This window comes from Periplaneta americana, chromosome 5, assembly GCF_040183065.1.
Source record: "Periplaneta americana isolate PAMFEO1 chromosome 5, P.americana_PAMFEO1_priV1, whole genome shotgun sequence".
Lineage (NCBI taxonomy): Eukaryota > Metazoa > Arthropoda > Insecta > Blattodea > Blattidae > Periplaneta > Periplaneta americana.
The window spans coordinates 67,142,173-67,156,207 of record NC_091121.1 but is presented as its reverse complement, the minus strand read 5'-3'; the positions used below and the strand labels follow the sequence as shown (position 1 = coordinate 67,156,207).

The following is a 14,035-nucleotide window of genomic DNA, read 5'->3' as shown; positions in this document are numbered from 1 at the left end:
TTCTTTTATTTCCCCCCCCCACGCTTTCACTTTCACATACTAGATTTCCACTTACACTTGCACCCTTATTCTTTTCTCTACTTTCTTCCCTATCATTTCCTGAATCTTGGTTTCTCTTTTTATCACCACTCGCCTTTTTTTTTTCTTAGTGCCCATATAGGGGCTTGTCTAATTCTCCTACGTAAGCAGTCGAACTATAGGATGTCGAACTTGATTTCTGTCTAACTTAATAGCGTCCACTATATTGCCTAATGACTATACCAAATTGCAGCTCAAATTTAATTCAGGATGTGTAGAAATTACATTTTGAATTTTACCAAATTATTACTAACGAAAGGTGTATATATGATTCTTAAGTAATCACTTTGGGATGAAATGTGAATCTTGAAATAGAGAATACATGATACTAATTTATAGAATTCGGTTATGTTGTGGACCTCATTTTTCGTATAACGAGATGAAGGTACAAGTTAATACTAGAAACGTGCTTTTGTGCAGAACCGAGTTATTTCATGCAAAAGTATGGACAGTCAGACACACAGACAAGGACAAGGGGCTGTATACAAGTTTTTGAAGCAGTGTGCGAGGTAATACCACAGAAACAATGGCATGACGGCGGTGGGCAGCTGCGAAGTGAGGGAGGCGCGGCGCGGCGAGGCTTATCCGGGCGGATGAAAGACACAATCACCTACATTCACGAGGGGAGTCCACGGCTCCACTGTCACAGTTTCCTGCTCGCGCGATCTCCAGGCATTGTGCAACTTGTAACTTCGCTCCTCCTCTATCTCCGTCATTATTATTATTATTATTATTATCATCAATTTCGTAAAAAAAATATATTTTTGTTTTTGCTTGCCTAACATTTTCCTCTTTCTACTACTATCTTACTTATATATCTCACCGTTATATTTTTTCAATCCTGTTTATAAATGCACTAACATTAATATCGTAATTATCATTTGCATACTTTCAGTTATTTTTACAGCGAACATAATCGCCTCTTGAAAATGAAATTAAAGAGTTATTTCTTTCTTTGCGTATTTGATGTTTCTTTTTTTATATATATTATAATTATCAATTTTGGCGCGGGATCAACACTAATATAGCCTATATCCACAAATGATGATGATGATTATTATTATTATTATTATTATTATTATTATTATTATTATTACGTTTGAGATGGGCAGGGCATGTCGCACGTATGGCGAATCCAGAAATGCATATACAGTGTTAGTTGGGAGGCTGGAGGGAAAAAGACCTTTGGGGAGGCCGAGACGTAGATGGGAAGATAATATTAAAATGGATTTGAGGAAGGTGGGATATGATGGTAGAGACTGGATTAATCTTGCTCAGGCTAGGGACCAATGGCGGGCTTATGCGAGGGCGGCAATGAGCCTCCGGGTTCCTTAAAAACCATAAGTAAATATTATTATTATTATTATTATTATTATTATTATTATTATTATTATTATTATTATTATTATTATTATTATTATTATTATTATTATTATTATTATTATTATTGGCACAAATTCTGACTACTTAACTTATTTTTTTTTAATTCTTAAATTTGACTCACGTTATCTCGCACTTTGCAATGCATTCTGTAATCTGTTTCGACATACTCAAATTCATAGCCCTGTGTCTACCTACATACGTAGCGGGTTCGGATTAGAACGTCGGGAAGGAAACTGAAGCTAATATGAGTCTCATATGAGCGGAAGTGTGTCCCTTGCTTTATATTGTCTCAACTGGCAGCTTTCACTATGTAAGCCATGCAGGCAATACTTGCGAATACCTGATGTTGGTGTAGACTCCACAAGTGATATATTGTTATAGTTATTAAAATCATCAACATATTCTCTATGAGTACGGTATTACGAAATTCTGTTTAATTTATTAGCAAATTAATTTTGGTCTGAGGAGCTTTCCCCATCAGCGAATACTTGAATAATTCATTTTAAACTGCATTCAAATTAATATACTAGCAATATTAAAGTAAATATGCTTATTTTTATCACTGAAAATAAATTTGAAATAATATTTGTGATGATCAGCAATAAGTTCAAGATCCACAGATATTAATTTTTAGTAAAACTCCTTTAAGTCTCATCTGAAGATTAAAATCTACTTATATTTTTGACACTTCAACGGTGATTATTATAGTGTAGTTTTCAGGTCTTTCAACTCATACTGAAGCAAAAAATTCCTAAGGTTTTTTTTCTTTTGTTACATTCGGATATATGTCCTTAAAGTAACTGCGAAACGTTGGAAAATCCCTATTTTATTACGTGATCCATGTGTTTAAAAATCGCGGCATACGTTTTTGTCACTCATTAAGTTGAACGGTGCAACTGGCAAAACGTTCTAAGTGCCATTTTTTTTTTCAAAACTGTTTTTCTCGTGATTCACGGTCTTTGTGCCATGATACTATGTTGTAAACGTGCGTGAATATGTGAATATGCTTACTGCAAGTAATGAAGATAGTTTGAGTTGAAAGAATTAATTATATAACTTTTTGTTCAAGCTCTACAAAGTTTTTTTTGTCCTCCTGTAAAATTTTCCACAATGGCACATAAAACATTTTTTCAGTTTCACCCTTCAGTTACTTTTGAATTTTTTTTATTTATAAATTTGCGGCACAAATAATTTTGAATTCGAAATCTTCACGTTCGGAGGACTCCAGTGTTTCATATCAATTTCTGTCGTTATGCAAATGGAATATTTGTTTGTTATAACTGGGATTTAGAGACATTTGATCATAAATATTAGCATTTTCAAATATTTTATATACATTAGAAGTACTGTACGTTATTACTGTTTCCTTTATTATTAGTTTCTTTTAGTTTCATAAATTGGCTAGATACAAATAAACGTTTTTTTTTTTTTTTTCAACCTAAATTCACATATTGTGTTATCCGGATATATAAACATAATTTAATACAACAAATTCCACTTAGCTGCAGATACAGCTACCTTTACATTGCCCAGTAACCTGGGTTCTTCTTCAGGAAGTACCAGGAGGGATTAGATTTCTTCAGGTTCAGTTCCGGCTTACAATAACAGTTCTTCTTATTTGATAATTGATACACATTCTCAGTACCGATTAACGTCTAAAGTAAGTAAGGTAGGTTACATAGAAATACCTGTAACAGCAAAATTATCACTAACTTCTCCCGCACATCCAAGTTAAGAATAAAACTAGACGAGATGATAGAAAAGGAAATCATAACGTTTAGAGGAATTAGCTCTACCTTTGTCTTCAATTGATAAAAAATGATCTAAGAAAGGGTTCCTACTCGTTGAGGTCGCTAGAAACAGCCGATCTGCTTGACTATTACCTTTAAATCAATCTACACCTCGTCTAAACAGTTTACCATTACTTTCTACCTCATTTAGAATAATTTAAGTAGTATTTTCAATTAACCACTAACTTCTCAGTAACTCAGTGATGAAATACACATTTCTGTGGCACTGAAAATTGTCCGTACATTTTAACACTTCAAAATCAACATTTGTGATGATATAATTGCTACTTTTAATGGAATTCATGTTTACAAATGAAAATAACTGTAAACAAAACGAAGTAATACCGAGTCATCAGTTTGTTTTTATTGGAGTTCGAGGTTTTGTCATGATTACTATAGTTTTGAGAATTTTTAAATTTTATTTTGTTAGTTCACTATAAGCGCCAGCTTTGTTTAAGTCCATACTCATTCCGAGTTTGAAGACAGCAGATATCACCCCAAAGTTTACATATAAAATTATAAATACATGAGTACCAACATTATACTATTTTAACTTACAATATTGTTATTTACTCGTATCTTACAGCACTTGGCTGGAGGCAAGCGGTAGCGTACAAATGAAGGCGCTACGCCACAAAGTCAAAGATAGCAGGTTCTATTCCCGATGGGACAATGTATTGTTCCAAATGACCTAATTCTTCCGGTTGCACTATGGTCCTGAGTCGAATAAGCCTCTAAAAGAAATGAGTACTAGGGAATTTTCTTTGAGGATGAAGGAGGCAAGTATGTAGGACGAATATCCCTACTGCTACTAACGTCCACTCTCTGCAAATATGGGAATCTTTATCCTCCGCTACCTTATAGATCTCCGTCGCCAGTAATGTGGATAACTTTACTTTCACGTTTTGTAATATTTCATTATTTTATTACAATCACGTTACTGAACTATAACAATATGTATGTATATATGTATTTATTTATTTCACATAATATGCCTCCAATAGTACATAGTACTACAAGCAAGAAACGACAAATATTTTCACTTCGACTTACGATTGTGATCTAATAATAATAATAATAATACTAATAATAATAATAATAATAATAATATTAATAATAATAATAATATTAATAATATTAATAATAATATCTGAAAGTATAGAATTGTGAGAGATCTATGTTCATATCTATAACAACTTTACTTATTAGAGTTAACTACCAATATTATTACAACTTACTGCTTTCTTCCTGCTCTACATTGAACAGCAAACCGGTTTTCAAGAATAGTTGAAAGTCAGTTTCTCATGTAATAAAACAAAATGTAGGACAATAAAAGAGGAGAAACTAGAGCAATCGGCAATCGTAATCGAAGGACAAAAGCGTAGAACATTCAATCGCCTGGGCAATACAATCACAGGAATTAAACCACGATTTAGTGATGATAAAATTAACATTTTCAAAAAATTTGAAGCGTTATTACAATAAATTTTGGAAAAATTATGCAAACAGATGTATAAATAAAATTTTACAAAATTGCATCAAAAGCATCATTACTTCAAGTACGTAAAAATTAGCTTCTATAAATATATACAAAAAATTGGAAACCAAAGTAAATTTATGATATCATTAGTGTATTTCTTACGGAGCATAAAGTTTTAAACGAAGATATTTGAAACAAATTATTAAGTATTGCTTCATAAAAATACGCATTTAAGTAAACGCTAAAGGGTAAAGGTTGGTAATATTGTGATGCGAGTAATGTTGTGATAGTTCTTTTTTATAATGTATTACAATTTTACTGAGCGAGAGAAGGTACGGTTTTGAGCAGAAACTTTTCCACGAACATTCTTTTAATATTTTCACGCAAAAAACCGATCTTCCTGTCGCTCAGTAAAATTGTAATAAATTCACAAAAAGAACTATCACAATATTACCAAACTTTACCCGAAGTAATATAGACCTCCTTCAAAACTGACTTACACAATGTTATCAGGGAAAGTCCAAAGAAGAAGCAATAAGACGAGTATGAAAATGATCAGGCTAGTAATAAACTTCGAATCTTGAAACGGATAGCAAGGTCCATATCTTGAATGTGCAAGTGATATTATTTCTTCTGTTAGTTTAGTTCATCTTTTTCTACAAAATTGTCAATCACTATCGCCTGTATCTTACGTATCAATGTGCTATTGAGGTACAAGATCCAGTTCTTGTACGTAACACTTAGGCCTATCAAATATCTGTAGACAGCTTCAATCAAATTTTATCCTAAATTTGAATTCATAAGTGAGCACACTAAAATATTTTGTCATAAATTAAATATCTGTTAAATATACATTCATATTTCAACCCTATCTTTCAAACAAAATTTTGTTGTTCATGTGGCGTAGAGTTGATTATATCGTTACTCAACTTTCAAATTTATGTTGTAAGAGGCTGGCTATTATTTCATTCTTGGACTTCGTTCTGTGATAATTACTTTTCAGTCATTAGTTACAAATTCTGATGAACCTGGCTTCATATGCTAAGGACTGCCCTTTAAGTTTCGGATTATACGAGATATGGACAAATCACTTTTTCCACTTTTTCTTTATATTTAAAGAAACATTTTCTTGTTACAGAAATTCGATTTCATGAAGTTATAGAAATAGGCTATATTATTTTATCATCTCTTACAGACGAAAATTAGTTTTGTGATCCTGTATGTCCAAGTAGTTTTAATTATAAACCATTTGACATATTTTGCTACTATTGGATACTTCACTAGATTGATTTTGTATGCGTATACATTAAAATTTAATAATACTATGACTCATTAAAATAAAGTATATTATTTTAAGAATTGAGTATGAAATGGCGATTTTTTTAGGTTCATACAAATATTGTACACTGGTATGTGTTTTTTGTGTGTGTTTTTTATCCTGGTTGAGTGGAAGAGAAGGCCTGATGGCCTTAACTTTGCCAGGGAAAATAAAATTATTATTATTATTATTATTATTATTATTATTATTATTATTATTATTATTATTATTATTATCAATTGTTTTCCTTGGTTTTCGTTAAATCGAATGATTGCTGGAATAGCAAAGTATTCAAAATATTTAAAGAGATACAAGTTGCAACATTTACGTTTTTAAAATACACCAGAATATCTGTGAATATATTTATCGAAATGTATTAACAATTCGGAGTAATATTCCTTATAATATAACATAAATTACACAATTTAAATTAAGATTGCTGTATATTCATTATATTTGAGCAATCTGGAAGCGAAATAAAAAGAAGCAAAGATATTTTTATAGTTTCTATTATATACGAGTATGACTGCTGTAATCCGAAGTATGAAAGGAATGTGCACTTCACTAATGCAATATTTTCATATTTCGTTTTATTGAAATTACTTACATTCCTAATATTTCTCAACCGAAATATTTTTTTATAATTACACACTAAATATATTAAGCAAAATGAATAAGTTTTTGAGGTTTATACAATTTTAAAGATTCTTTCCTATACTTTAGACAATGTCGTCAAATTTCTGACCTTGTTTGCAAACGTTCTCTCATAATAATTTCGCAATATTACTGTTTGTATGCATTTGTATTACAGTAAAAGATGGATCGTCAAACAAATACATAATTTTATAATCCGAAATATCTCAATTTTAAAAGTTCAAATTACAATCTTGGTAGTCAAGGGAACTAAAATTCCCTTAAAATTCTTACTCTGTTTGCAGACGATCAATCATAGATAATCGTGTTGCAATATTACTATTTGTATTAATTTGTATTAAAGTAAGAGATTGATCGTCTAATACATAATTTTATAATTCGAAATACCTCAATTTTAAAAGTTCAAATTACAACCTTCGTAGTCAAAGGAACTAAAATTCCCTTAAAATTCTGAGTCTGTTTGCAGACGATCTATCATAATCGTGTTACAATATTACTATTTGTATTAATTTATATTACAATAAGAGATCGATCGTTAAACAAATACATAATTTTATAATTCGAAATACCTCAATTTCCAAAGTTCAAATTACAACCTTGGCAGTCAAAGGAACTAAAATTCCCCTAAAATTCTGACTCTGTTTGCAGACGATCTATCATAATCGCCTTACAATATTACTGTTTGTATTAATTTGTATTACAGTAAGAGATCAATCGTCAAACAAATACATAATTTTATAATCCGAAATACCTCAATTTTGAAATTACAAACTTGGTAGTCAAAGGATCTAAAATTCCCTTAAAATTCTGATTCTGTTTGCAGACGATGTATCATAATCGTGTTTCAATTTTGCTGTTTGTATTAATTTGTATTATATAGATTGATCGTCAAACAAATAGGCCTAAATAATTTGATGTCCCGAATTTTAAAAGTTCAAATTACAAACTTGGGAGTCGAAGGATCTAAATTCTGACTCTGTTTGCAGACGATCTATCATAATCGTGTTACAATACTACTGTGTGTATCAATTTGTACTACAGTAAGAGATTGATCGTCAAATACATAATTTTATAATCCGAAATACCTCAATTGTAAAAATTCAAATTACAACCTTGGTAGTCAAATTTCCTTAAAATTCGGACTCTGTTTGCAGACGATCTATTATAATTGTGTTACAATATTACTGTTTGTATTAATTTATATTATAGTAAGGGATCGATCGTCAAACAAATACCCAATTTTATAATCCGAAATACCTCAATTGTAAAAATTCAAATTACACCCTTGGTAGTCAAAGGAACTAAAATTACCTTAAAATTATTTTTAAATGCTCATATAGGCTATAACTAATTCATCAGTGCGAAATATTATGTGCATTTACTTATTGTAGAAATATGGTATACCCACTTGCATATGACATTTTAGGTGTTATTGTATTGAAATTGTATTTTTTTAGTAGAAAATAACGAAGTTTTGAAAAATCAGTACCGACTTCCTTTTAAAATTATGTAGTAATTACATATTACTTAAATTTCAGAAATATCTTACAGTAAATTATATTTTTAAAAATTATTGTGTAATTATTAATCTTTTAAAAACGTTATGATTATGTCGTTATAAAATTAATGTGCTAGAATGAATTTACCATTTTCTAAAATAGGTTTATGTTCTAAAATATCCATTATCCTTTTAAAAATATGTGCCTAATTTTACAGAAGTAGTGTTCTTTTTATAAAACGATTTAATTCTTGTTGTGTAATTGATATTTACAATTATTCCAGTATTTAGTTAAATAATTCAGATAAACAGTAATGTCATACTCGTGAACGTCATTCAAATATCTCACTAACGCTGGTTGGGAGGGACATACATCTGCTGACGGCACGTGATCTATCCTCCGACAGTCCGTCCGCTTAGACAACCCGGCAAGCATTAGCTTGTTTCCATTCAAATTTGTTAGTAGAATCTGAATAAGAAATCGAAGATCCTCTCAGATGGTATTTCATTATCGTGTTATTACATATCGACTTCTTTATTTTATTACGAGAAAAATCTTAATTTTCAATTAAAGTAAGTTATAATTTTTACACTCTTAATATTCATAAAGTCGTTTGAAGCACATCTTCAGAGCAGAATTAGCGCTCTGCAGTGCCTTCAGTAATATTGGAAGCAATGCTAAGTTCTAGTATACAATTGATAGCCTATCGCTATCGTGATGTATGATTGACACACACAGTTACAGGATTATCGTATAACTTTGAGTATATTAATTTATAGAACTTGCTTATCAATTAAACACTGAAAATTTTTATAAATGTTGAGCCTGAAGTTAATTAATTTGAGCATTCCCAATTTATAGCAAAAATTGTAATTATTTCCGCATAGGAACGTGTAACTTCATTTAAAACAACTGTTTCATGATACAAAACTATGGTTTAATTTACGTTTTACGAACATTCTGTATTCTAAAATATATTTCTCTTAATTATTAACAAAAAACATTGCATATCCATCTGTCAATATTAATTTTAACTATAAACGCTGTTTCAGCCTCAAGCTATATTATATGATCTGCATAACTTTGCGAACCTTCCGTGATCTCACGTATTTCCAGTTTATAATATCTAAACTTCTATAAACTATAAATGTTTATCTTAATATTCAGAGTTTCACGGTAAACTTACCATTTATGGAAATCAAACCTATGTAATGATTTTGTCTAATTTTCAATAGCCTATATTAAATTGTTCCCAACTGCAGAACATCGTAAACTTCAAAATGATCGATATTGTGAAGTTACATTATAGCCATCGATTTTATATTACAAGATTATATGTACTAAAGGATTTTTGGAGAGATTTAACAATATTTTTGACGAACATTAACAACGTTGTTGAAATCAAACTACTAAAAAATTGTCCTTAAAGATTTGAACCAACACCAGATACTAAATAATAGTGGCACAGGTTATACATTCTTGTAAAAGATGAACAGTAAGTTATATTTATGCAATATGTGACAATTATACATCATTTCCAAGGGCTAGCTATTTATTTCGAAAAATCTTATGAAGCTGTGACAATTATTGATCTATTTTAAACTTACAAAACTTAAAATTCGCATCGTAAGTTCAATTTTCCCTACTTTATTTTTACACTTTTGTTACAATTTTGGTAATGTATGTTTAGAATTTGTTTTCAGAATAGGTCTAACACTCAAATTATTTTATTTACGATAAAATTAGGTGAATGATCCTTAACTATTTCCAAAATTTGTAGTACAAAACTTATATGGCAAAATTTCGTTTTTCACCTTATTCGACGCTGATCTAAAACTACAAATTCACGTTTACTTCTGATACAGTTTGACTAATATTCAGAACAAAGGAGGATTCTAGCGCCTATAAATTATATTTTTGGATTGTAATAATCGATTTCGTTTTATTGTTTAGGTAACACTTAATACTCTTTCCTGCACAGTAATATATTTTCTTCTGTAAAATTCGATTTACGAACTATAGACTTAATAACGTCGGAAATTACTTGTACTATCATTTATTTCTTCTTTTTTCAATGCTTCTTGCATTAATGTTACGAATGTAATTTGGCAGTATTAGAATTGAACATTGTGATATCTTTTAAATTAAACATGTGTATTTTATTGTGAATTATTTTATTTTATTTTACCCTTTATCTTTAGACAACTGGACTTACTCTTAGTTGATAAATTGGAATAGTTTCCATGTAACTTGCCGCTGACACCATAATTCAATAATTGATACTACGTCCCTAAACAATAAGATCTAGTTGTCAATTCTAACCATCTTATCAAAGAAAATCACTTACATTAAGAATTTTTCTTTTCGTCCTCTTAAACGCCCATTTGAAGCTACAAAGTCACAGCGGATATTTTCTGATTGAAGGATTTCTGTGCTCAGAAAATACGTGTGTGTATTTTTATTACGTGTTTCAGTTAACGTGGTGATATATATTTTTGAAGTCTATTTTCAGAATACAAATACAGAAATTGCTACTTACAAGTTCCACTTAAGGACCTTGTCTGTTCTAACATGACAAATGATCTGCACTTCCTTTTTGCAAGTTTATTTAAAGCTATGTAATTGTTTTGAGTAAATTGACTTGTATTCATATCTGTGAATTTCAATTTCAAATTTCTTTGTCTAACTTGTAATTTTATCAGCCTTCGCTTGCAATGTAGTAATTCAGTAATTAATACTTACGGATAATCTGTATTTTGAAATCGAACTCTTTATAGCCTAACAACGAAAATCGCTTGCATTTAATGTTATACGCATTTTTTAGTTCTTTTTCGTACCTTCCAGCTTAATCAAAGTTTATTTAAAGCTATGTAATTGTTTTGAGTAAATTAAGTTACATTCATATCTGTGAATTTCAATTTTAAATTTCTTTGTCTAACTTGTAATTTTATTAGCCTTCGCTTGCAATGTAGTAATTCAGTAATTAATACTTACGGATAATCCGTATTTTGAAATCGAACTCTTTATAACAACGAAAATCGCTTGCATTTAATGTTATACGCATTTTTTAGTTTTGTTCGTACCTTCCAACTTAATCAAATTTAAACAGTAATTTAACTGGTACTCAGATAATTTAGAAAGAAAGTTTTCCCTGTGATGAAATGTGTGGCGTACAAAACTACGTACGACCACGCATCGCGCAGACACAGATACTCGAGTTAAAGTGATGTGTCGCGATAGAACTCCGTAACGTGTGAAGCCTGATCGATACAATCAGCTGTTGTCCAGGTGGTATTGCATCTGCCTGTGAAGTGTGAACTGTGATAGACTCACCCTTGTTCTGAGCGGAGCTCGCCGGACGCGAGGCGGGCGCGACACCGCAAGCTGCACCGGGGATGCGCGACATAGCGGCCGACAGGTGGTAGGTAACTCCAAGGCGTTCACTTGCATACACCCTGCTCTATTGTTTAATGACGTCACACGCACGTGGTGAGCTCGGTGCGGCTGCTGAGTAGGGCAGGCACGGTGTGGTGCTCGTCCGAAGCGCTCACTGATGTGTGTGAGGACCTCGTCGTCCGCTCCCGGCCTCACCACGCCCCGCAAGCAGGGTGCACGCGCGTAGGGGCAGCGCGGAGTCTGCGCTGCGCCAGCATATACGGGGTTCTCTCTAGAAAACAGCTTTTTCAGGCGACCCCCCACCGGCGCCCCTTCCCTCTTTACCCCTTCCGCCTTTGCCGCATATATACTAGCCCAACATCCCCCACCACCCCTCTAGATAAAAAAAAACGATCGAAACTTTCATCACTCTATCTCGTTCTCCCTTGCAACCATTCTCTTTCCACTTTCTGTAACACGTCTCCAATCTACGAGGTACCCCCTCCCAAAAACTCTCCCCCTCAAAAAACTCTAGCCAAACCCCGCTTCCTCCCTGCCCTCTATACACCCCCACCGGTGCTGTTCGCGGTGTTTTTGGTCCCCCCCCTCAAGGCGCATGCACTCGCCAACATATATTTTTTTCCTCCCCCGGATTCCGAGTTTCTTCCAGTCCTCGCACCTGGTCCCTATCTTGTTACTTTTCGACTGTCTCCCTCCCCCTCAACTTCGCCGTTATTTACTCGCGAATGAACCGTGCGATCATGTTCCAATAAGAATGCTGTGCCCCGTCACGATGCAGGCACCCCGCGCTGGCTTGCATTCTGGCCGCAGTCATGGACCCAAGATTGATGTCTGACTCCTTCCTAGGAGCAAAACTACCTTGTCAGCAGCAGCTGGAGTCATTTCGTGGGTATTTGCTCAGGTAACAACACGTGCTAGTGGGCGGTAGGTATATCCCAGGCGAGGAAACCACTGAAATTAACTATAGGCCTATGACCTCCAGGCGTTTCGTCCACGGACATTTCGTCAATTTCCATTTCGTTCACCTCTCCTATTCGTCCATTACATTTTTTGGTCAGTTTCATAATTTCATCCGCCCATTTTCTTTAATTTGAAATATTTTCGTCAAATTGTTTGTCTTCTTTGCGATTTTGTAGCATATAAGTAATGATATAATGAAACTCAAATAAAGCAGTTAAATATTTGAATGGCAAATTTATTCAAGAGTTGAAATGGACTGCAGTTATTTTTTTGTAAGATGTGAAATTAGAAGGAAAAACAATGCAAGAAAGCATCAGGGAAATGTATATGTCAGATTACTTCCTGCTGATCGTCTTCTTCAGGTGCAGAGTACAGCATAACTTCGTACCTGAAGTTTTTGAGGTACATATCATCATCATCATCTTGATGGCATTCTTCATATCTGACTACAATTTCCACGATCTGCATTCGGTTTCTTATGATAACATGTTCATGGTCATCCTTTCTAACATGCTCTACGAATTTCTAGATGTTCATGTGATGATTCACTATCGCGCTTTCAAATTTGAGGTGTCATCCATCTACAGAGCTTTTTGTGCGTCGAGACATATTTGAACCGTTGAGAGCAGTAGTGGTGTAAGTCAAAAATGGGTAATGAGGGTAAAATACAGCGCAAAGTAGCAATTAATATTCAACTTATTTAAACTGTTGGTAGCACGAAGGCCATATTAATTGCTACTTTGCGTTCTATTCTACAGAACTTTTACTTCAACCCTCATTATTCATTTTTGACTTGCACCACTTCTGCTCTCAACGACTCGTTTATTACAAGATCGTAAACGTTCCATAACGTAAGAGGAATCTAGGACGCAAAAATTGACGAATTGTCCGGTTCTGGACGAAATTTTCCTGTGGACGAATATGGAGTTGACAAAGAAAAGTGAACATACTGACAGTGGACAAACTGTCAGTGGCCTAGAAGGGATTGGACGATACTGCTTGGAAGTAACTACATTTGTACCATGCCCCGAAGTTAATAACAAGAAGTTACATAAAACGTTACATAAGAATACTCAAAAGAGCAAAGTTCGTGATAATTGTGAATTTTATAGTTTTTTAAACAAAAAGAGAATTGCGAAGTTTAGAGTTTAATTACAAAAATGCGCATTGGACGCAAATTCTTAATTGAGAGGAAGGATATTATGGCGGAAAGATTAAAATTCCTACGCACAATACACCAATCTCGAATTTCTTAGGATATTTGAATATTTTATTTCTGCCAAATTTAGATAAATCAAAACAAAGCATTAAAATATGTCTGTAAATACTTCTCTAAGTTAGCGGACTGAAAGACATATGTTGGAAAGAAAGAAAAAAGTTCAGGATCCGTGATACAACGTTTGCACTTAAAGTAAATAGTATAAATAAAAATAATTATATCGTGACAAAAAAGACTGCAAACCCTGTGCACAACACA

The 14,035-nt window shown here is 32.7% G+C and overlaps 1 protein-coding gene across 1 annotated transcript in view; it reads right to left on the bottom strand.

The window, feature by feature from the left end:
- Nucleotides 1-13,026, bottom strand: part of LOC138700421 (uncharacterized) — a 928,427-nt gene extending 915,401 nt beyond the window's left edge. Inside the window, exons 1-2 of the mRNA XM_069827038.1 lie at nucleotides 12,898-13,026; nucleotides 11,536-11,973 (exon numbers count right to left, since the gene is read on the bottom strand). Coding sequence (XP_069683139.1) covers nucleotides 11,536-11,973; nucleotides 12,898-13,026 — 567 coding nt within the window. The remainder of the gene's footprint in view (nucleotides 1-11,535; nucleotides 11,974-12,897) is intronic.
- Nucleotides 13,027-14,035: the final 1,009 nt, after the last annotated feature.